We start from the raw sequence: 21,340 nt of genomic DNA on the forward strand, positions 1-21,340 counted from the left end.
GCAGAGTTAATGGTTATATCCTATGTGGTCTTGGGTAGTAGAATTGCTAATGACAACATCCCTGGCTGTCTACGGTAAAAGGGTTAATGGTAACAACCCTGGTTGTCTAGGGTAGTAGAAGTGTTAATGATAACATACCTGGTGGTCAAGCGTAGTGGACGGGTTAATGATAATATCCCTAGTGGTCTAAGGTAGTGGATTTATTAGTGATAACAGCCCTGGTGGTCTAGGGTAATGGATGATATAATGATATCATCCCTGGTGGTCTAGGGTAGTGGACAGGTTAATGATAACATCCCTCGCGGTCAAGGGTAGTGAATCTATTAGTGATAACATCCCTGGTGGTCTAGAGTAGTGTATGTGTTAATAAAAACATCCCTGTGGTCTAGGGTAGTGGATGGGTTAATGCTAACATCTCTGGTGGTCTAGGTTGGTGCATGGGTTAATGATAACATCCCTGGTGGTCTACAGTAGTAGAAGGGTTAATGATACATCCCTGGTGGTCTGCAGTAGTAGAAGGGTTAATGATTACATTACTGGTGGCCTAGGGCAGTGGATGGGTTAATGATACATCTTTGGGGGTCTAGGATAGTAGAAGGGTTAATGCCACAATCCTGGTGGTCTATGATGGTAGAATGGTTAATGATACATCCCTGGTGCTATACAGTAGTGGATGGGTTAATGATAACATCCCTGGTGATGTAGGGTAGAAGAGTTAATGACAACAACCCTGGTTGTCTAGGGTAGTGGATGGGTAAATGATAATGACCCTGGTGATGTCGAGCAGTAGAAGGGTTAATGATAACATCCCTGATGGTCTAGGGTAGGAGAAGGGTTATTGATAACATCCCTGGTGGTATAGGGTAGAAGCGTTAAGGATAACATACCTGGTAGCTTAGAGTAGTAGATAGGTTAGTGATAATAGTGGTGTACAGTAGTTGAAGGGTTAATGATTTATCTCTGGTGGTCTAGGGTTGTAGGTGGGTTACTGATAGCATCCCTAGTGGTCTAGGTGTCACAGATTTTTTGTGACAGAGAGGAGCTAGAAGATCGCAGCGTCTGATTTCGACTACTCCTGCATGGATTAGAAGAACTTCACCTTCATATTAAATGGTGCAGGCATCTTTGAGCAGTGCATGGGTTAATCTGCTCAGTTGAGAGGTCCTGAAAGCTTTCCTGCATTAAGGTTCTCAGCTGCTCACTGTTAGCCGCTCCCCTATATAATCTGGGCCCTGGGTAGCCCTCATTGTCAGAGTTAGCTGACAATGAGGTTTCTGGAGGTTGTTAGTGGTGGTTATTGGAAAAGGTGTTTGGTGGATTTATCTGTGACTGTTGCTAGGTTTTGAGGGTGCCCTTTCTTCTCCTACTCTGGTTTTTCCCCATGCTCCACACCCCGATACATTCCTCTGTTATGTGTGAGTATATTTGTATGATTGGTATTTTCGGTTTCCCCTGTTCCTATTACCTTGTGAGTCTTGTTGGTGTATTACAGTACATTTCCACTCCCCTCTCCCTGGGTGCGGAAAGGGTACAGACTGAGGGTGGATTCAGGAGCTAAAGCAAGGTATATGGCCCCGGCCTCTTCACCATCAGAAGTAATCCGGGGAACAGGGCGTTAGGGACAGTGAAAATCCTGGGACACCGAACAACAAAGTCATAACACTAAAGAAGAACCACAACAAACATCAGCATGATATAATCACATATGTAGTCAGATATGATGAGAATAATACAAGTGACTATACGCTGAGTCCCAAAAGGGAAGGACAGTACCAAGGCTAGTCGCTATACATCACAACCAAGATATGGTCCACAGGGACCAAAAAAAAACGACCAAAAAAGCCAATACACATCAGTGAATATAAAGAAATTTTATTAAATGCTAAAACAGTAAAATATAAACAAAAAGAACAGGTGGGAAGAAGTACCGCATGGTGTGCACAACCGCCTCACCGATGCGTGAACCACCACAGGCACACGGAACTAGGGAGGGAGACACCCGCATACAAGTATAAACCAGCACCACAAAGGGAAGCTGGGAGCTACCAGCAATACCAGCTACCAGCAATAACAGTTATTGCTGCGATTTTGGCTCTTGTATGGCATCTGAGTGCGGCCGTCCCCAGTATTTTGGCTAATGTGATATTTATTTATATATCCTTTCCTTATAAATTATGGTGTCCGCGTATATACAGCATATACCACCATTTGTAATATCTGTTAGACATGTGTGTGTTTGCTCTTATATGTTTTGGTTTGTCTTCATGTTTCTGTCCATATGTCCCCTGCTGCAGCACGGCGCTTCTGGTCTTTTATGTTATATGCGCATGTGCGCTCCCTTGTCGGCTCTGCTGGGTGCCTGCCTCGCGGTGCGTTCGCCGCTGGACGTCACAGGGCCCTATGATGGTTGGGTGGACGGCGCGGCGCGGGGTGGATACCTTGCGGTCCGATTGGTGTGATTGTTACTTCTATCTTTTGGTGACCGGGTGCCCTGCTGTAGCGGCGGGTACTATGTATTGTAGTTGCCACGACTACCGGGATTTTCTTCCGGTCTAGCTGTGGTCACTTCCGGGTCGGCACGATATAAAAATCCATGTCTGGCATCTCCCCACCAAGCCCCCTGAAGAAGGTGTTGCCGAAACACGCGTCGGGGAGGGAGCACGGTCCTGGGGAGGGTCCACACTCTGCTTAATATCCGAGGTAAGCTCCGAGCCATGGATGCATTGATGTACTCATGTTATGTTCTTATTGCGGTGCTGGTATTTGTTTAGCAGGGCCTCAGTCTATACACTATTTTAGATTTATTCTTAGGCTGTGTGGCCCCTGCTCTCTTTAACACTGCGTGCCTTATTAGCGTATATGAGCCTTTATGGCCGTGGTAGCTCCCAGCTTCCCTTTGTGGTGCTGGTTTTTTTTTTGGTCCCTGTGGACCATATCTTGAAAGTCATAACACTAGTAGAAGGGTTAGTGATAACATCCCTGGTTTTCTAGGGTAGAAGATGGATTAAAGGTTAATTATAACATCCCTGGTGGTGAAGGGTAGTGGATGGGTTAGGGATAACATCCCTGGTGGTGTAGGGTAGAGGAAGGGTTAATGATAACATCCCTGGTGGTCTAGGGTAGTGGATGGGTTAATGATAACCTCCTTGGTGGTCTACGGTAGTAGAAGAGTTAATGATACATCCCTGGTGGTCTACGGCAGTAGAATGGTTAATGATAACATTCCTGGTGGTCTATGGTAGTAGAAGGGTTAATGATACATACCTGGTGGTCTACGGTAGTAGAATGGTTAATGATAACATTCCTGGTGGTCTACGGTAGTGGAATGGTTAATGATAACATACCTGGTGGTCTACGGTAGTAGAAGGGTTAATGATACATATCTATTGGTCTACGGTAGTAGAATGGTTAATGATAATATCCCTGGTGGTCTAGGGTAGTGGATGGGTTAATGATAACATCCCTCTTGGTCAAGGGTAGTGGATCTATTAGTGATAAAATTCCTGGTAGTCTAGGATAGTGTATGGGTTAATGAAAACTTCCCTGGTGGCCTAGGGTAGTGGATGGGTTAATGATAACATCCCGGGTGGTCTACGGTAGTGGATGGGTTAATGAAAACATCCCTGGTGGTCTACGGTAGTAGAAGGGTTAATGATAACATTCCTGGTGGTCTACAGTAGTAGAAGGGTTAATGATAACATCCCTGGTGGTCTACGGTAGTAGAATGGTTAATGATAACATCCCTGGTGGTCTACAGTAGTAAAAGTGTTAATGATACATCCCTGGTTGTCTACAGTAGTAGAAGGGTTAATGATAACATTCCTGGTAGTCTAGTGGTAGTGGATGGGTTAATGATATATCCTTGGTGGTCTACGGTAGTGGATGGGTTAATGATAACATCCCTGGTGGTGTAGGGTAGTAGAAGGGTTAAAGATAGCATCCCTGGTAGTCTAGGGTAGTAGCAGGGTTAATGATTACATCCCAGGTGGTCCAGGGTAGTAAAAGGGTTTATGATAACATTCCTGATTGTCTAGGGCATAGAAGGGCTAATGATAACATCCCGTGTGGTCTCGCGTAGTAGAATAGCTAATGACAACATTCCTGGCGGTCTAGGGTAGTAGAAAAATTAAAACATATCTGGTGGTCTAGAGTGCTAAGTGGGTTAATGATAATGACCCTGGTGGTATAGGGTAGTGGATGGGTAAATGATAACGATCCTGGTGGTATAGGGTAGTGGATGGGTTTATGATACATCCCTGTTGATTTAGAGCAGTAGAAGGGTTATTGATAATATCCTTGATGGTCTAGGGTAGTAGAAGGGTTAGTTATATCATCCCTGGTGGTCTAGGATAGTAGAAGGGTTAATGATAATATCCCTGGTGGTATAGGGTAGAAGGGTTAAGGATAACATACCTGGTGGCTTAGAGTAGTTGATGGGTTAGTGATAACATCCCTGGTGGTGTACAGTAGTTGAAGGGTTAATCATACACTGGTGGTCTAGGGTTGTAGGTTGATTAATGATAGCATCCCTGGTGGTCTAGGTGTCACAGGTTTATCGCGACAGAGAGGAGCTAGAAGATCGCAACGTCTGATTTCGACTACTCCTGCAAGGATTAGAAGAACTTCACCTTCATATTAAACGGTGCAGGATTCTTTATCAGTGCAAGGGTTAATCTGCTCAGTTGAGAGCTCCTGGAAGCTTTCCTGCATTAAGGTTCTCAACTGTTCACTGTTAGCCACTTCCCTATATAATCTGGGCCCTGGCTAGCCCTCATTGTCAGAGTGAGCTTATGCTGCATGGCTGGAGGTTGTTGGTGGTGGTTATTGGACAAGGTGTTTGGTGGATTTTTCTGTGACTGTTGCTAGGTTTTGAGAGTGCCCTTTCTTCTCCTACTCTGGTTTTTCCCCATGCTCCACTCCCCGATACATTCCTCTGTTATGTGTGAGTATATTTGTATGATTGGTATTTTCGGTTTCCCCTGTTTCTATTACCTTGTGAGTCTGGTTGGTGTATTACGGTACACTTCCACTCCCCTCTCCCTGGGTGGGGAAAGGGTACAGACTGAGAGCGGATTCAGGACCTAAAGCAAGGTACGTGATCCTGGCATCTTCACCATCAGAAGTAATCCGGGATAGAGGGCAAGCAAGGGCACCCCTAGCGTTAGGGACAGTGAAAATCCCAGGACACCCGAAAACAAAGTCGTGACACTAGGGTAGTAGAAGAGGTGGTGATAACATCCCTGGTGGTCTAGGGTAGTGGATCGGTTATTGATAACATCCATGGTGGTCATGGATAGTGGACGAGTTAATGATAATATCCCTAGTGGTCTAGGGTAGTGGATTTATCAGTGATATCAGCCCTGGTGGTCTAGGGCAGTGGATGGGTTAATGATAACATCCCTGGTGGTCTAGGGTAGTAGAAGAGATAATGATATATCCCTGGTGGTCTAGGGTAGTGGATGGGTTAATGATAACATCCTTGGTGGTCTAAAGTAGTGGATGGGTTAATGATAACATCACTGGTGGTCTACGGTAGTAGAAGAGATAATGATATATCCCTGGTGGTCTAGGGTAGTGGATGGGTTAATGATACATCCCTGGTGCTCTAGGGTAGTGGATGGGTTAATGATACATCCCTGGTGGTCTAGGGTAGTGGATGGGTTAATGATAACATCACTGGTGGTCTAGGGTAGTGGATGGGTTAATGATAACATCACTGGTGGTCTACGGTAGTAGAAGAGATAATGATGTATCCCTGGTGGTCTAGGGTAGTGGATGGGTTAATGATACATCCCTGGTGCTCTGGGGTAGTGGATGGGTTAATGATACATCCCTGGTGGTTTCTGGAGGTTGTTGCTCTTCCTCTTTGGCTTTCACCTTTGTGACATTTGCGATGAATCCTGGAAGTTTCATTTTCTCCTTTTTTTCTTGCAGGGAAAAACATTACATCAGAGAAGACCAGGTAATCTGGCCGACACCATCATCTGTCAGGGGGAGGGGGTCTGCCACCATCATCTGTCCCGGGGGTCCGTCACCATCACCTGACCCGGGGGGCAGCCACCATCACCTGTCGGGGAGTTCATGAAGGCGGAGGGCACCGCTGAATGTATAGATGTTGGGACTCACCGTGGACTTGAGAAAATAGCAACTTAACCCACAGAGAAACAGATCAAGTCTACACGGAAGGGAGCACCACAACCATATATAAAAGATACAACATTTTTATTGATAAGCTTTACAAAAAATGGTGCAACCCACAAAAAGATACTACGCCACCATCACCTGTCCATGGGGAGAGGATGCCACCATCACCTGTCCTTGGGGAGAAGATGCCACCATCACCTGTCCATGGGGAAACGAGGCCAGTATCACCTGTCAATGGGGAGAGGATGCCACCAACGCCTGTCCATAGGGAGAGGATACCACCATCACCTGTCCATGGGGAGAGGACGCCACCATCATCTGTCTATGGGGAGAGGACGCCACCATCACCTGTCCATGGGGAGAGGATGCCATCATCACCTGTCCATGGGGAGAGGATGCCATCATCACCTGTAAATGGGGAGAGGACGCCAACATCACCTGTCCAGGGGGGAGAACGCCACAATCACCTGTCCAGGGGGAGAGGATGCCATCATCACCTGTAAATGGGGAGAGGACGCCACCATCACCTGTCCAGGGGGGAGGACGCCACCATCACCTGTCCAGGGGGAGAGGAAGCCACCATCACCTGTCCAGGGCGGAGGACGCCACCATCACCTGTCAATGGGGAGAGGAAGCCACCATCACCTGTCCATAGGGAGAGGATGCCACCATCACCTGTCCATAGGGAGAGGACGCCACTATCACCTGTCCATGGGGAGAGGACGCCACCATCAACTGTCCATAGGCAGAGGACACCAACATCACCTGTCCATGGGGAGAGGACGCCACCCTCACCTGTCCATAGGGAGAGGACGCCACCATCACCTGTCCATGGGGAGAGGACGCCACCGTCACCTGTCCATGGGGAGAGGATGCCACCGTCACCTGTCCAGGGGGGAGGACGCCACCATCACCTGTCCCTGGGGAGACGACGCCACCATCACCTGTCCATGGGTAGAGGAAGCCACCATCACCTGTCCATGGGTAGAGGATGCCACCATCACCTGTCCATGGGGAGAGGACGCCACCATCACCTGTCCAGGGGGGAGGACGCCACCATCACCTGTCCATGGGGGAGGACACCTACATCATTTCTTTGGGGAGAGAGGACGCCACTATCACCTGTCCGGGGGCCGCACAACTCCTGCATAATAATCTGATGGTCTCTTCTACTTAATTAACAGATCATCAAAGATCCCAACCACAAACAGTGAGAAACCGACGGAGGAGACGAAAGGAGGGGAGCCCTTAATAGGTGTCATGTCTTATCCTCCAGTCACCTCCAGAGCTGCACTCACTATTCTGCTGTTACATCGTGTCTTATCCTCCAGTCACCTTCAGAGCTGTACTCACTATTTTGTTGTTACATCATGTCTTATCCTCCAGTCACCTCCAGAGCTGCACTCACTATTCTGCTGTTACATTGTGTCTTATCCTCCAGTAACCTCCAGAGCTGCACTCACTATTCTGCTGTTACATTGTGTCTTATCCTCCAGTAACCTCCAGAGCTGCTGTCAGTATTCTGCTGTTACATCGTGTCTTATCCTCCAGTCACCCCCAGAGCTGCAGACACATTGTGACACTCCTGTTGCAGGGTCTCGGCTGTGACCAGGTTGTTTTTCTGTGACAGGTAATGTTGAGGATGATGAGCAGCGTTACGTTGTGGTGAAGTCTGCAGAGGAGAGCACAGGTAGGAGGATGCTGAGTGCAGTAGTCCTGCAGTCCCATACACATGCAGCGTATCACCATGCTGTCTACTTCATTCTTTACAGGAAACAACCAGCACAACCATGAGGGGGCGCAATCAGTGGCCGACACTACCAGTACTGGAGCAGAACAAGGTGACCCAAATAATGATGACCGTCCCCAGTATAGAGCTCATGTGTAATACTGATTATACCCCTCATATACTTTACAGGGGGATGTAGTGTAGACTGTACAGGGGGATGTAGTGTAGACTGTACAGGGGATGTAGTGTATACTGTACAGGGGGATGTAGTGTAGATTGTACAGGGGGATGTAGTGTAGACTGTACAGGGGGATGTAGTGTATACTGTACAGGGGAATGTAGTGTATACTGTACAGGGGATGTAGTGTAGACTGTACAGGGGGATGTAGTGTAGACTGTACAAGGGCATGTACTGTAGACTGTACAGGGGGATGTAGTGTATGCTGTACAGGGGGATGTAGTATATACTGTACAGGGGATGTAGTATAGACTGTACAGGGGGATGTAGTGTAGACTGTACAGGGGGATGTAGTGTAGACTGTAGAGAGTGATGTAGTGTAGATTGTACAGGGGATGTAGTGTACACTGTACAGAGTGATGTAGTGTAGACTGTACAGGGGATATAGTGTATACTGTACAGGGGATGTAGTGTATGCTGTACAGGGGATGTAGTGTATGCTGTACAAGGGCATGTAGTGTAGACTGTACAGGGAATGTAGTGTATGCTGTACAGGGGATGTAGTGTATGCTGTACAGGGGATGTAGTGTATGCGGTACAGGAGGATGTTGTGTATACTGTACAGGAGGATGTAGTGTATACTGTACAGGGGGATGTAGTGCATACTGTACAGGGGATGTAGTGTATACTGTACAGGGGGATGTCGTGTTGATTGCACAGGGCATGTAGTATATGCTGTATAGGGGGATGAAGTGTATATTGTACAGGAGGCTGTAGTGTATACTGTACAGGGGATGTAGTGTATGCTGTACAGGGGATGTAGTGTATGCGGTACAGGAGGATGTAGTGTATGCGGTACAGGAGGATGTAGTGTATACTGTACAGGAGGATGTAGTGTATACTGTACAGGGGGATGTCGTGTAGACTGTACATGAGGATGTCATGTATACTGTACAGGGGGATGTCGTGTTGATTGCACAGGGCATGTAGTATATGCTGTATAGGGGGATGAAGTGTATATTGTACAGGAGGATGTAGTGTATACTGTACAGGGGTTGTAGTGTATACTGTACAGAGGGGGATGTAGTGTATACTGTACAGGGGGATGTAGTGTATAGTGTACATGAGGATGTCATGTATACTGTACAGGGGTTGTAGTGTATGCTGTACAGGGGGATGTCGTGTATACTGTACAGAGGGATGTCGTGTTGATTGCACAGGGCATGTAGTGTATGCTGTATAGGGGGATGAAGTGTATATTGTACAGGAGGATGTAGTGTATACTGTACAGGGGTTGTAGTGTATGCTGTACAGGGGGATGTATTGTATACTGTACAGGGGGATGTAGTGTATACTGTACAGGGGGATGTACTGTATAGTGTACATGAGGATGTCATGTATACTGTACAGGGGTTGTAGTGTATGCTGTACAGGGGGATGTAGTGTATGCTGTACAGGGTTATGTAGTGTATACTGTACAGGGGGATGTCGTGTAGACTGTACAGGGGGATGTCGTGTAGACTGTACAGGGGGATGTAGTGTATACTGTACAGGGGGGTGTATTGTGTACTGTACAGGGGGATGCAGTGTATACTGTACAGGGGGATGTAGTTCATACTGTACAGGGGATGTATTGTATACTGTACAGGGGGATGAAGACACAAAAGAGAATAGTAAAACCAAAAACACTCAGTTTGAAAAAATGTTGCAGTAATCCGCAAGTGCTAGTAAAAGATGTAAAAAACAGGGTATTTGGTTGATACGTTTTTTGCAAAAAATGTATACTAAGCTGCTCTACCAATCTTCACGGTATACCCTTATCAGAGCAGTCCTAACTAATGTATGCAATCCCTATCTGATGTATTTAAAAACCTGATCATCTGTATATAACCTGTGTGAACAGGGTTCAGAGAGGAAAAATCCATGTGTGCATACAGGGTAGAACAGCTTTTGTGCAGATAGCCCAAGAGGAGTGGTGGAACTCCCCAGTCTTGTAGACACAAGAGAACAATTATGGAAACAGGAACACATGGGCTACTTGCACAGTGAACAAGTCTGTATGATCATGTTCACACACCACCAAGAAACCTGAAGACACAAAAGAGAATAGTAAAACCAAAAACACTCAGTTTGAAAAAATGTTGCAGTAATCCGCAAGTGCTAGTAAAAGATGTAAAAAACAGGGTATTTGGTTGATACGTTTTTTGCAAAAAATGTATACTAAGCTGCTCTACCAATCTTCACGGTATACCCTTATCAGAGCAGTCCTAACTAATGTATGCAATCCCTATCTGATGTATTTAAAAACCTGATCATCTGTATATAACCTGTGTGAACAGGGTTCAGAGAGGAAAAATCCATGTGTGCATACAGGGTAGAACAGCTTTTGTGCAGATAGCCCAAGAGGAGTGGTGGAACTCCCCAGTCTTGTAGACACAAGAGAACAATTATGGAAACAGGAACACATGGGCTACTTGCACAGTGAACAAGTCTGTATGATCATGTTCACACACCACCAAGAAACCTGAAGACACAAAAGAGAATAGTAAAACCAAAAACACTCAGTTTGAAAAAATGTTGCAGTAATCCGCAAGTGCTAGTAAAAGATGTAAAAAACAGGGTATTTGGTTGATACGTTTTTTGCAAAAAATGTATACTAAGCTGCTCTACCAATCTTCACGGTATACCCTTATCAGAGCAGTCCTAACTAATGTATGCAATCCCTATCTGATGTATTTAAAAACCTGATCATCTGTATATAACCTGTGTGAACAGGGTTCAGAGAGGAAAAATCCATGTGTGCATACAGGGTAGAACAGCTTTTGTGCAGATAGCCCAAGAGGAGTGGTGGAACTCCCCAGTCTTGTAGACACAAGAGAACAATTATGGAAACAGGAACACATGGGCTACTTGCACAGTGAACAAGTCTGTATGATCATGTTCACACACCACCAAGAAACCTGAAGACACAAAAGAGAATAGTAAAACCAAAAACACTCAGTTTGAAAAAATGTTGCAGTAATCCGCAAGTGCTAGTAAAAGATGTAAAAAACAGGGTATTTGGTTGATACGTTTTTTGCAAAAAATGTATACTAAGCTGCTCTACCAATCTTCACGATATACCCTTATCAGAGCAGTCCTAACTAATGTATGCAATCCCTATCTGATGTATTTAAAAACCTGATCATCTGTATATAACCTGTGTGAACAGGGTTCAGAGAGGAAAAATCCATGTGTGCATACAGGGTAGAACAGCTTTTGTGCAGATAGCCCAAGAGGAGTGGTGGAACTCCCCAGTCTTGTAGACACAAGAGAACAATTATGGAAACAGGAACACATGGGCTACTTGCACAGTGAACAAGTCTGTATGATCATGTTCACACACCACCAAGAAACCTGAAGACACAAAAGAGAATAGTAAAACCAAAAACACTCAGTTTGAAAAAATGTTGCAGTAATCCGCAAGTGCTAGTAAAAGATGTAAAAAACAGGGTATTTGGTTGATATGTTTTTTGCAAAAAATGTATACTAAGCTGCTCTACCAATCTTCACGGTATACCCTTATCAGAGCAGTCCTAACTAATGTATGCAATCCCTATCTGATGTATTTAAAAACCTGATCATCTGTATATAACCTGTGTGAACAGGGTTCAGAGAGGAAAAATCCATGTGTGCATACAGGGTAGAACAGCTTTTGTGCAGATAGCCCAAGAGGAGTGGTGGAACTCCCCAGTCTTGTAGACACAAGAGAACAATTATGGAAACAGGAACACATGGGCTACTTGCACAGTGAACAAGTCTGTATGATCATGTTCACACACCACCAAGAAACCTGAAGACACAAAAGAGAATAGTAAAACCAAAAACACTCAGTTTGAAAAAATGTTGCAGTAATCCGCAAGTGCTAGTAAAAGATGTAAAAAACAGGATATTTGGTTGATACGTTTTTTGCAAAAAATGTATACTAAGCTGCTCTACCAATCTTCACGGTATACCCTTATCAGAGCAGTCCTAACTAATGTATGCAATCCCTATCTGATGTATTTAAAAACCTGATCATCTGTATATAACCTGTGTGAACAGGGTTCAGAGAGGAAAAATCCATGTGTGCATACAGGGTAGAACAGCTTTTGTGCAGATAGCCCAAGAGGAGTGGTGGAACTCCCCAGTCTTGTAGACACAAGAGAACAATTATGGAAACAGGAACACATGGGCTACTTGCACAGTGAACAAGTCTGTATGATCATGTTCACACACCACCAAGAAACCTGAAGACACAAAAGAGAATAGTAAAACCAAAAACACTCAGTTTGAAAAAATGTTGCAGTAATCCGCAAGTGCTAGTAAAAGATGTAAAAAACAGGGTATTTGGTTGATACGTTTTTTGCAAAAAATGTATACTAAGCTGCTCTACCAATCTTCACGGTATATCCTTATCAGAGCAGTCCTAACTAATGTATGCAATCCCTATCTGATGTATTTAAAAACCTGATCATCTGTATATAACCTGTGTGAACAGGGTTCAGAGAGGAAAAATCCATGTGTGCATACAGGGTAGAACAGCTTTTGTGCAGATAGCCCAAGAGGAGTGGTGGAACTCCCCAGTCTTGTAGACACAAGAGAACAATTATGGAAACAGGAACACATGGGCTACTTGCACAGTGAACAAGTCTGTATGATCATGTTCACACACCACCAAGAAACCTGAAGACACAAAAGAGAATAGTAAAACCAAAAACACTCAGTTTGAAAAAATGTTGCAGTAATCCGCAAGTGCTAGTAAAAGATGTAAAAAACAGGGTATTTGGTTGATACGTTTTTTTGCAAAAAATGTATACTAAGCTGCTCTACCAATCTTCACGGTATACCCTTATCAGAGCAGTCCTAACTAATGTATGCAATCCCTATCTGATGTATTTAAAAACCTGATCATCTGTATATAACCTGTGTGAACAGGGTTCAGGTTTTTAAATACATCAGATAGGGATTGCATACATTAGTTAGGACTGCTCTGATAAGGGTATACCGTGAAGATTGGTAGAGCAGCTTAGTATACATTTTTTTCCAAAAAGGTATCAACCAAATACCCTGTTTTTTACATCTTTTACTAGCACTTGCGGATTACTGCAACATTTTTTCAAACTGAGTGTTTTTGGTTTTACTATTCTCTTTTGTGTCTTCAGGTTTCTTGGTGGTGTGTGAACATGGTCATACAGACTTGTTCACTGTGCAAGTAGCCCATGTGTTCCTGTTTCCATAATTGTTCTCTTGTGTCTACAAGACTGGGGAGTTCCACCACTCCTCTTGGGCTATCTGCACAAAAGCTGTTCTACCCTGTATGCACACATGGATTTTTCCTCTCTGAACCCTGTTCACACAGGTTATATACAGATGATCAGGTTTTTAAATACATCAGATAGGGATTGCATACATTAGTTAGGACTGCTCTGATAAGGGTATACCGTGAAGATTGGTAGAGCAGCTTAGTATACATTTTTTGCAAAAAACATATCAACCAAATACCCTGTTTTTTACATCTTTTACTAGCACTTGCGGATTACTGCAACATTTTTTCAAACTGAGTGTTTTTGGTTTTACTATTCTCTTTTGTGTCTTCAGGTTTCTTGGTGGTGTGTGAACATGATCATACAGACTTGTTCACTGTGCAAGTAGCCCATGTGTTCCTGTTTCCATAATTGTTCTCTTGTGTCTACAAGACTGGGGAGTTCCACCACTCCTCTTGGGCTATCTGCACAAAAGCTGTTCTACCCTGTATGCACACATGGATTTTTCCTCTCTGAACCCTGTTCACACAGGTTATATACAGATGATCAGGTTTTTAAATACATCAGATAGGGATTGCATACATTAGTTAGGACTGCTCTGATAAGGGTATACCGTGAAGATTGGTAGAGCAGCTTAGTATACATTTTTTGCAAAAAACGTATCAACCAAATACCCTGTTTTTTACATCTTTTACTAGCACTTGCGGATTACTGCAACATTTTTTCAAACTGAGTGTTTTTGGTTTTACTATTCTCTTTTGTGTCTTCAGGTTTCTTGGTGGTGTGTGAACATGATCATACAGACTTGTTCACTGTGCAAGTAGCCCATGTGTTCCTGTTTCCATAATTGTTCTCTTGTGTCTACAAAACTGGGGAGTTCCACCACTCCTCTTGGGCTATCTGCACAAAAGCTGTTCTACCCTGTATGCACACATGGATTTTTCCTCTCTGAACCCTGTTCACACAGGTTATATACAGATGATCAGGTTTTTAAATACATCAGATAGGGATTGCATACATTAGTTAGGACTGCTCTGATAAGGGTATACCGTGAAGATTGGTAGAGCAGCTTAGTATACATTTTTTGCAAAAAACGTATCAACCAAATACCCTGTTTTTTACATCTTTTACTAGCACTTGCGGATTACTGCAACATTTTTTCAAACTGAGTGTTTTTGGTTTTACTATTCTCTTTTGTGTCTTCAGGTTTCTTGGTGGTGTGTGAACATGATCATACAGACTTGTTCACTGTGCAAGTAGCCCATGTGTTCCTGTTTCCATAATTGTTCTCTTGTGTCTACAAAACTGGGGAGTTCCACCACTCCTCTTGGGCTATCTGCACAAAAGCTGTTCTACCCTGTATGCACACATGGATTTTTCCTCTCTGAACCCTGTTCACACAGGTTATATACAGATGATCAGGTTTTTAAATACATCAGATAGGGATTGCATACATTAGTTAGGACTGCTCTGATAAGGGTATACCGTGAAGATTGGTAGAGCAGCTTAGTATACATTTTTTGCAAAAAACGTATCAACCAAATACCCTGTTTTTTACATCTTTTACTAGCACTTGCGGATTACTGCAACATTTTTTCAAACTGAGTGTTTTTGGTTTTACTATTCTCTTTTGTGTCTTCAGGTTTCTTGGTGGTGTGTGAACATGATCATACAGACTTGTTCACTGTGCAAGTAGCCCATGTGTTCCTGTTTCCATAATTGTTCTCTTGTGTCTACAAGACTGGGGAGTTCCACCACTCCTCTTGGGCTATCTGCACAAAAGCTGTTCTACCCTGTATGCACACATGGATTTTTCCTCTCTGAACCCTGTTCACACAGGTTATATACAGATGATCAGGTTTTTAAATACATCAGATAGGGATTGCATACATTAGTTAGGACTGCTCTGATAAGGGTATACCGTGAAGATTGGTAGAGCAGCTTAGTATACATTTTTTGCAAAAAACGTATCAACCAAATACCCTGTTTTTTACATCTTTTACTAGCACTTGCGGATTACTGCAACATTTTTTCAAACTGAGTGTTTTTGGTTTTACTATTCTCTTTTGTGTCTTCAGGTTTCTTGGTGGTGTGTGAACATGATCATACAGACTTGTTCACTGTGCAAGTAGCCCATGTGTTCCTGTTTCCATAATTGTTCTCTTGTGTCTACAAGACTGGGGAGTTCCACCACTCCTCTTGGGCTATCTGCACAAAAGCTGTTCTACCCTGTATGCACACATGGATTTTTCCTCTCTGAACCCTGTTCACACAGGTTATATACAGATGATCAGGTTTTTAAATACATCAGATAGGGATTGCATACATTAGTTAGGACTGCTCTGATAAGGGTATACCGTGAAGATTGGTAGAGCAGCTTAGTATACATTTTTTGCAAAAAACGTATCAACCAAATACCCTGTTTTTTACATCTTTTACTAGCACTTGCGGATTACTGCAACATTTTTTCAAACTGAGTGTTTTTGGTTTTACTATTCTCTTTTGTGTCTTCAGGTTTCTTGGTGGTGTGTGAACATGATCATACAGACTTGTTCACTGTGCAAGTAGCCCATGTGTTCCTGTACAGGGGGATGTAGTGCATACTGTACAGGGGATGTAGTGTATGCTGTACAGGGGGATCTAGTGTATACTGTACAGGGGATGTACTGTATACTGTACAGGGGATGTATTGTATACTGTACAGGGGATGTACTGTATACTGTACATTGGGACGTATTTTGCACTGTACAGGGGATCTAGTGTATACTGTACAGGGGATGTATTGTGTACTGTACAGGGGCATGTAGTGTATGCTGTATATGGGGATGCCCTGTATGCTGTACAGGGTGGTGCACTCTATGCTGCACAGGAGGAATCTCCTGTATATTTTTTGCTCAGTTCTGCGCGAGAACGTTCTGGGTGTCCCCGTGTGGAGTTTTGCCGTATAGAGCTCTTCAGGAATATATCGGCTTCCTCTCTTGGGATCTCTGAGCCAGGACTTCCTAGATATGAGGCCGTGATTGGAGGTCGGATTCTCTGTGCTATTACCTGCAGTGTACAGCACAATACACACAGCTGTGAATGTCATTATACTGCCCCCGGAAAATGCCTCAACAGGCGGGAGGGCAGCTCCTGTGCATTTAGAAGTGAGGATGACCAGCTCACTGCATTGCTGTACTTCTATGGGGCACTGTTAGTGGATTCTATCACTTAGTGATACTGTTATGGGAGCAATGTTCCTGTCACTTAGTGATACTGTTATGGGGGCACTGTTAGGGGATCCTATCACCTAGTGATACTGTTATGGGAGCAATGTTATGTGATCCTGTCACTTAGTGATACTGTTATGAGGCAATGCTAGGAAATCCTGTCACTTAGTGATACTGCTCTGGGGGCAATGTTAGGAGATCCTGTCACCTAGTGATACTGCTATGGGGGCAATATTAGGAGATCCTGTCACTTTGTGGCACTGCTATGGGGGCAATGTTAGGAGAGCCTGTCACTTTGTGGAACTGCTATGGGGGCAATATACGGGAATCCTGTCACTTTTTGGCACTGCAATGGGGGCAATTTTAGGGGTTCCTATCACTCTATGGCACCGCTATGGGGACAATGTTAGGGGAACCTGTCACTTTTTTGAATTGCTATGGGGGCAATGTTAGGGATCCTGTCACTTTGTGGTACTGCTATGGGGACAATATTAGGGGGTCCTGTCACTTTTTCGCATGGCTATGGGGGCAATGTTAGGGATCCTGTCACTTTGTGGTACTGCTATGGGGGCAATATTAGGGGGTCCTGTCACTTTTTTGCATGGCTATGGGGGCAATGTTAGGGGATCCTGTCACTTTTTGGTACTGCTATGGGGGCAATGTTAGGGGATCCTGTCACTTTGTGGTATTGCTATGGGGGCAATGTTAGGGGTTCCTGTCACTTTTTGGTACTGCTATGGGGGTGTTGGGGTGGTCTGCAAGTCAGACCCTCAGGGATATTGGATGGCTGCCAAATGGGTGAGGTTTCTCCGGAGAATGACGGACAGAGACAGGGATGAATCTGTATCTAACCGCAAGCCTTTAATTCCAGGAAGGACCTTCAGTTATATACACTTTTGAGTAGGCGTATACATCATGTACTGCACAAATCAACAGTTAATTACATATGAGATCATTCTTAATCCATCATGTTTATCCCTAATAAGGGCAGAACTGGAGACAGGTGATCCTTACACAAGAGGGTACTTGGGTTCAAGACATGTCGTGTTGGAGGTCCTAAGTCCCATCTAGATTGGCCTCACCCGTAAACAGCTTTAATCAATAGTCAGCAGTATCGGTCTGAGTCAGGGAGATCATGCCTGGGCATATTCAGAGTCATATGAATGAATTATGAGAATACATTAAGGTGGTCCCTGATTTCCCTATCAGTCCCCCCTTTTGAGATTAGATATGATTCTTCCCCTAACCCACAGGTGCTGTCACTGGCCTAATGCCAATGTCGGACTTTCTTGTCAATTCTTCTGCCGAATCCCCCATAGGATGGGGAGATCATATCCTATTCTCAATCATAGCTGTTCATATATTCATTATCGTGAGTGTTAATTTTTGTGTGCATGTAATTTTACTCATAGCATCTTTATTTGTCTGTGGATTGATCTACTATGTTTGTCAGTGCTTCCCTAGTATGTTTTATAAATCTTTGTTGATTATAGTAAATATAATGTATCCAGTCCACATTTTTCACAACATCAGGTCTAAGCGGGGCTACTTTATGATAAGTGTCCCGCTGGCTTGTCTGAGCCGTCTGTCTTCTTTGGGGAAGGGTCGTCAGCATCATCAGGAGCAGGACGATCGCTCTTCTGTTCCAGGATCTTGCAGTGGCTTGCATGGATCCAGGTGGGCTTTCCCTCTAGCTTCACTGATGTGGCTGTGGTGAGGAGGACTTGGAAGGGTCCGTCAAACCTTGGCTCTAGAGGCTTCCTCGTGTGTCTTTTGACCACCACCCAATCTCCGGGATGGAGAGAGTGGGTTCCCTCTCGGCTCTCGGGGTCTGGAATAGAATCAAACACTTGTTTATGCACAAATGAGAGCCTCTTTTGCAGGCCCTGGACATAGCTGGTGAGGCTGTCACACTGAAGCTGCAGTGTCTGTGGGAAGTAAAGGCCTAGTCTCGGTGCTGACCCGAACAAAACCTCAAAGGGGGACACCTTCGTCTTTCTGTTAGGCGTGTACCTGATGGAGAACAGAGCTAAAGGCAAACACTCTGTCCATGGCTTCCCCAATTCCTCACTCGCTTTCTGGATCTTTAACTTAAGTGTACCATTTAGCCGTTCTACTTTGCCGCTAGCTTGTGGTCTGTAGGGGGTATGAAACGCCTGTGTGACCCCTAACATTTGCATGACATTTTGCATTACCTCTCCAGTGAAGTGGGTACCTCTGTCAGATTCTATGGTTTCAGGCAGTCCGAATCTACAGAAGACTTCTAACATCAATTTCTTTGCAGTGGCTCGTGCAGTAGCTTTTGGCATCGGGAAAGCTTCCGGCCACCCTGAGAAGAGGTCAACACACAAGACAATATTCATACGTTCCTACCTTGGGAAGCTGTATGAAATCAATCTGCAGTCGTTGAAACGGGTAGAGGGGCTTAGGTGTGTGTTTTTGTGGTACCTTCACTACACTGCCTGGATTGTGTCGTGCAATGTTAGGGGATCCTGTCACTTTGTGGTACTGCTATGTGGGCAATGTTAGGGGATCCTGTCACTTTGTGGTACTGCTATGTGGGCAATGTTAGGGGATCCTGTCACTTTGTGGTACTGCTATGGGGGCAATGTTAGGGGATCCTATCACTTTGTGGTACTGCTATGGGGGCAATGTTAGGGGATCCTGTCCCTTTGTGACACTGCTATGGGTGCACTGATATGAAGACCCTGTAAATTTGTGGCCATGAAACAGATAATCATGAGTGCCATGACTGCGGATCTTGGGAACCATCTTCACTATCTCTTGGTCTTTGCTGAAGACCCTCACCTTTTTCTTGCCTGTAGTGAGGGACGGACCCTGAAAAGCAGTTTTCCTGACCTCCTTTTTACCTTGGGAAAGGTGCCATAAAATAATAGTTCTGTGGGTTGCCCAGGTCCGGACTCGTCAGCCTGCTCTTTACCTGTCCATGCCGTCCGCCTCCACTGCCCAGCGTAGCTGCCTCTCTCCTGTCTGAGCCTGCCGGGGTATTATGGGGGCTGTTGATGTAGATTTGTGGGGGCGCTGAGGACACGTGTCAAGAGGGGTCCCATGTTATCTTTACTTAACCATTGGATAAAGTTCGTGCCTGCATGTGTTGAGGTTGCCCGGTCAGGGCTGGGGATGGCGCAGAGTCGCCGGCAGCGCTGTTGTAGGATGAGTTAAAGTTCTGATTGTTTGTAAAGCTGCCGGCGGCGGACAGGAAGCGTGCGCGGCCCAGATAAGGCGAGGGTCTCATCAGTCTGGAGCACAATCCATCGCAGATCTCATGGAGCTAGATCCCAGGCCGGGGGGCCGCTCTGTAAACAGACAGTGTTCCAGACCCTCCCCTGGAAAATGGAAACACTAATAATAATCACAGTAATGGACCGGGGGGTCGTGTATACTAACCCAACCGCACCACAGCTGACCCAGCCCAGAGCCAAATCACAGCCCTCCTCTCACTGGATCAGAATACAGTCTATTACTCCCTGTTATCAGCCGAGCATTACTGTATATGGGGTAGTCAGCAGAGACTCGCCCTTGTCTGAGAGCCAGACTCACAGTGTGCCCTCCATACAGTGCCATCCACAGTGTGCCCTCCATACAGTGCCATCCACAGTGTGCCCTCCATACAGTGCCATCCACAGTGTGCCCTCCATACAGTGCCATCCACAGTGTGCCCTCCATACAGTGCCAACCACAGTGTGCCCTCCATACAGTGCCAACCACAGTGTGCCCTCCATACAGTGCCATCCACAGTGTGCCCTCCATACAGTGCCAACCACAGTGTGCCCTCCATACAGTGCCATCCACAGTGTGCCCTCCATACAGTGCCAACCACAGTGTGCCCTCCATACAGTGCCATCCACAGTGTGCCCTCCATACAGTGCCATCCACAGTGTGCCCTCCATACATTGCCATCCACAGTGTGCCCTCCATACAGTGCCATCCACAGTGTGCCCTCCATACAGTGCCATCCACAGTGTGCCCTCCATACAGTGCCATCCACAGTGTGCCCTCCATACATTGCCATCCACAGTGTGCCCTCCATACAGTGCCATCCACAGTGTGCCCTCCATACAGTGCCATCCACAGTGTGCCCTCCATACAGTGCCAACCACAGTGTGCCCTCCATACAGTGCCAACCACAGTGTGCCCTCCATACAGTGCCAACCACAGTGTGCCCTCCATACAGTGCCATCCACAGTGTGCCCTCCATACAGTGCCATCCACAGTGTGCCCTCCATACAGTGCCATCCACAGTGTGCCCTCCATACAGTGCCATCCACAGTGTGCCCTCCATACAGTGCCAACCACAGTGTGCCCTCCATACAGTGCCAACCACAGTGTGCCCTCCATACAGTGCCAACCACAGTGTGCCCTCCATACAGTGCCATCCACAGTGTGCCCTCCATACAGTGCCAACCACAGTGTGCCCTTCATACAGTGCCAACCACAGTGTGCCCTCCATACAGTGCCAACCACAGTGTGCCCTCCATACAGTGCCATCCACAGTGTGCCCTCCATACAGTGCCATCCACAGTGTGCCCTCCATACAGTGCCATCCACAGTGTGCCCTCCATACAGTGCCAACCACAGTGTGCCCTCCATACAGTGCCAACCACAGTGTGCCCTCCATACAGTGCCAACCACAGTGTGCCCTCCATACAGTGCCAACCACAGTGTGCCCTCCATACAGTGCCAACCACAGTGTGCCCTCCATACAGTGCCAACCACAGTGTGCCCTCCATACAGTGCCAACCACAGTGTGCCCTCCATACAGTGCCATCCACAG

The 21,340-nt window shown here is 45.5% G+C and overlaps 1 protein-coding gene across 1 annotated transcript in view; it reads left to right on the top strand.

Moving 5' to 3' along the window:
• Window positions 1-21,340, top strand: part of PECAM1 (platelet and endothelial cell adhesion molecule 1) — a 55,697-nt gene that overhangs the window by 13,858 nt on the left and 20,499 nt on the right. Inside the window, exons 10-13 of the mRNA XM_069749143.1 lie at window positions 5,935-5,962; window positions 7,329-7,399; window positions 7,775-7,834; window positions 7,917-7,985. Coding sequence (XP_069605244.1) covers window positions 5,935-5,962; window positions 7,329-7,399; window positions 7,775-7,834; window positions 7,917-7,985 — 228 coding nt within the window. The remainder of the gene's footprint in view (window positions 1-5,934; window positions 5,963-7,328; window positions 7,400-7,774; window positions 7,835-7,916; window positions 7,986-21,340) is intronic.

The sequence above is a fragment of the Ranitomeya imitator genome, chromosome 2 (genome assembly GCF_032444005.1).
Source record: "Ranitomeya imitator isolate aRanImi1 chromosome 2, aRanImi1.pri, whole genome shotgun sequence".
NCBI classification, from domain to species: domain Eukaryota; kingdom Metazoa; phylum Chordata; class Amphibia; order Anura; family Dendrobatidae; genus Ranitomeya; species Ranitomeya imitator.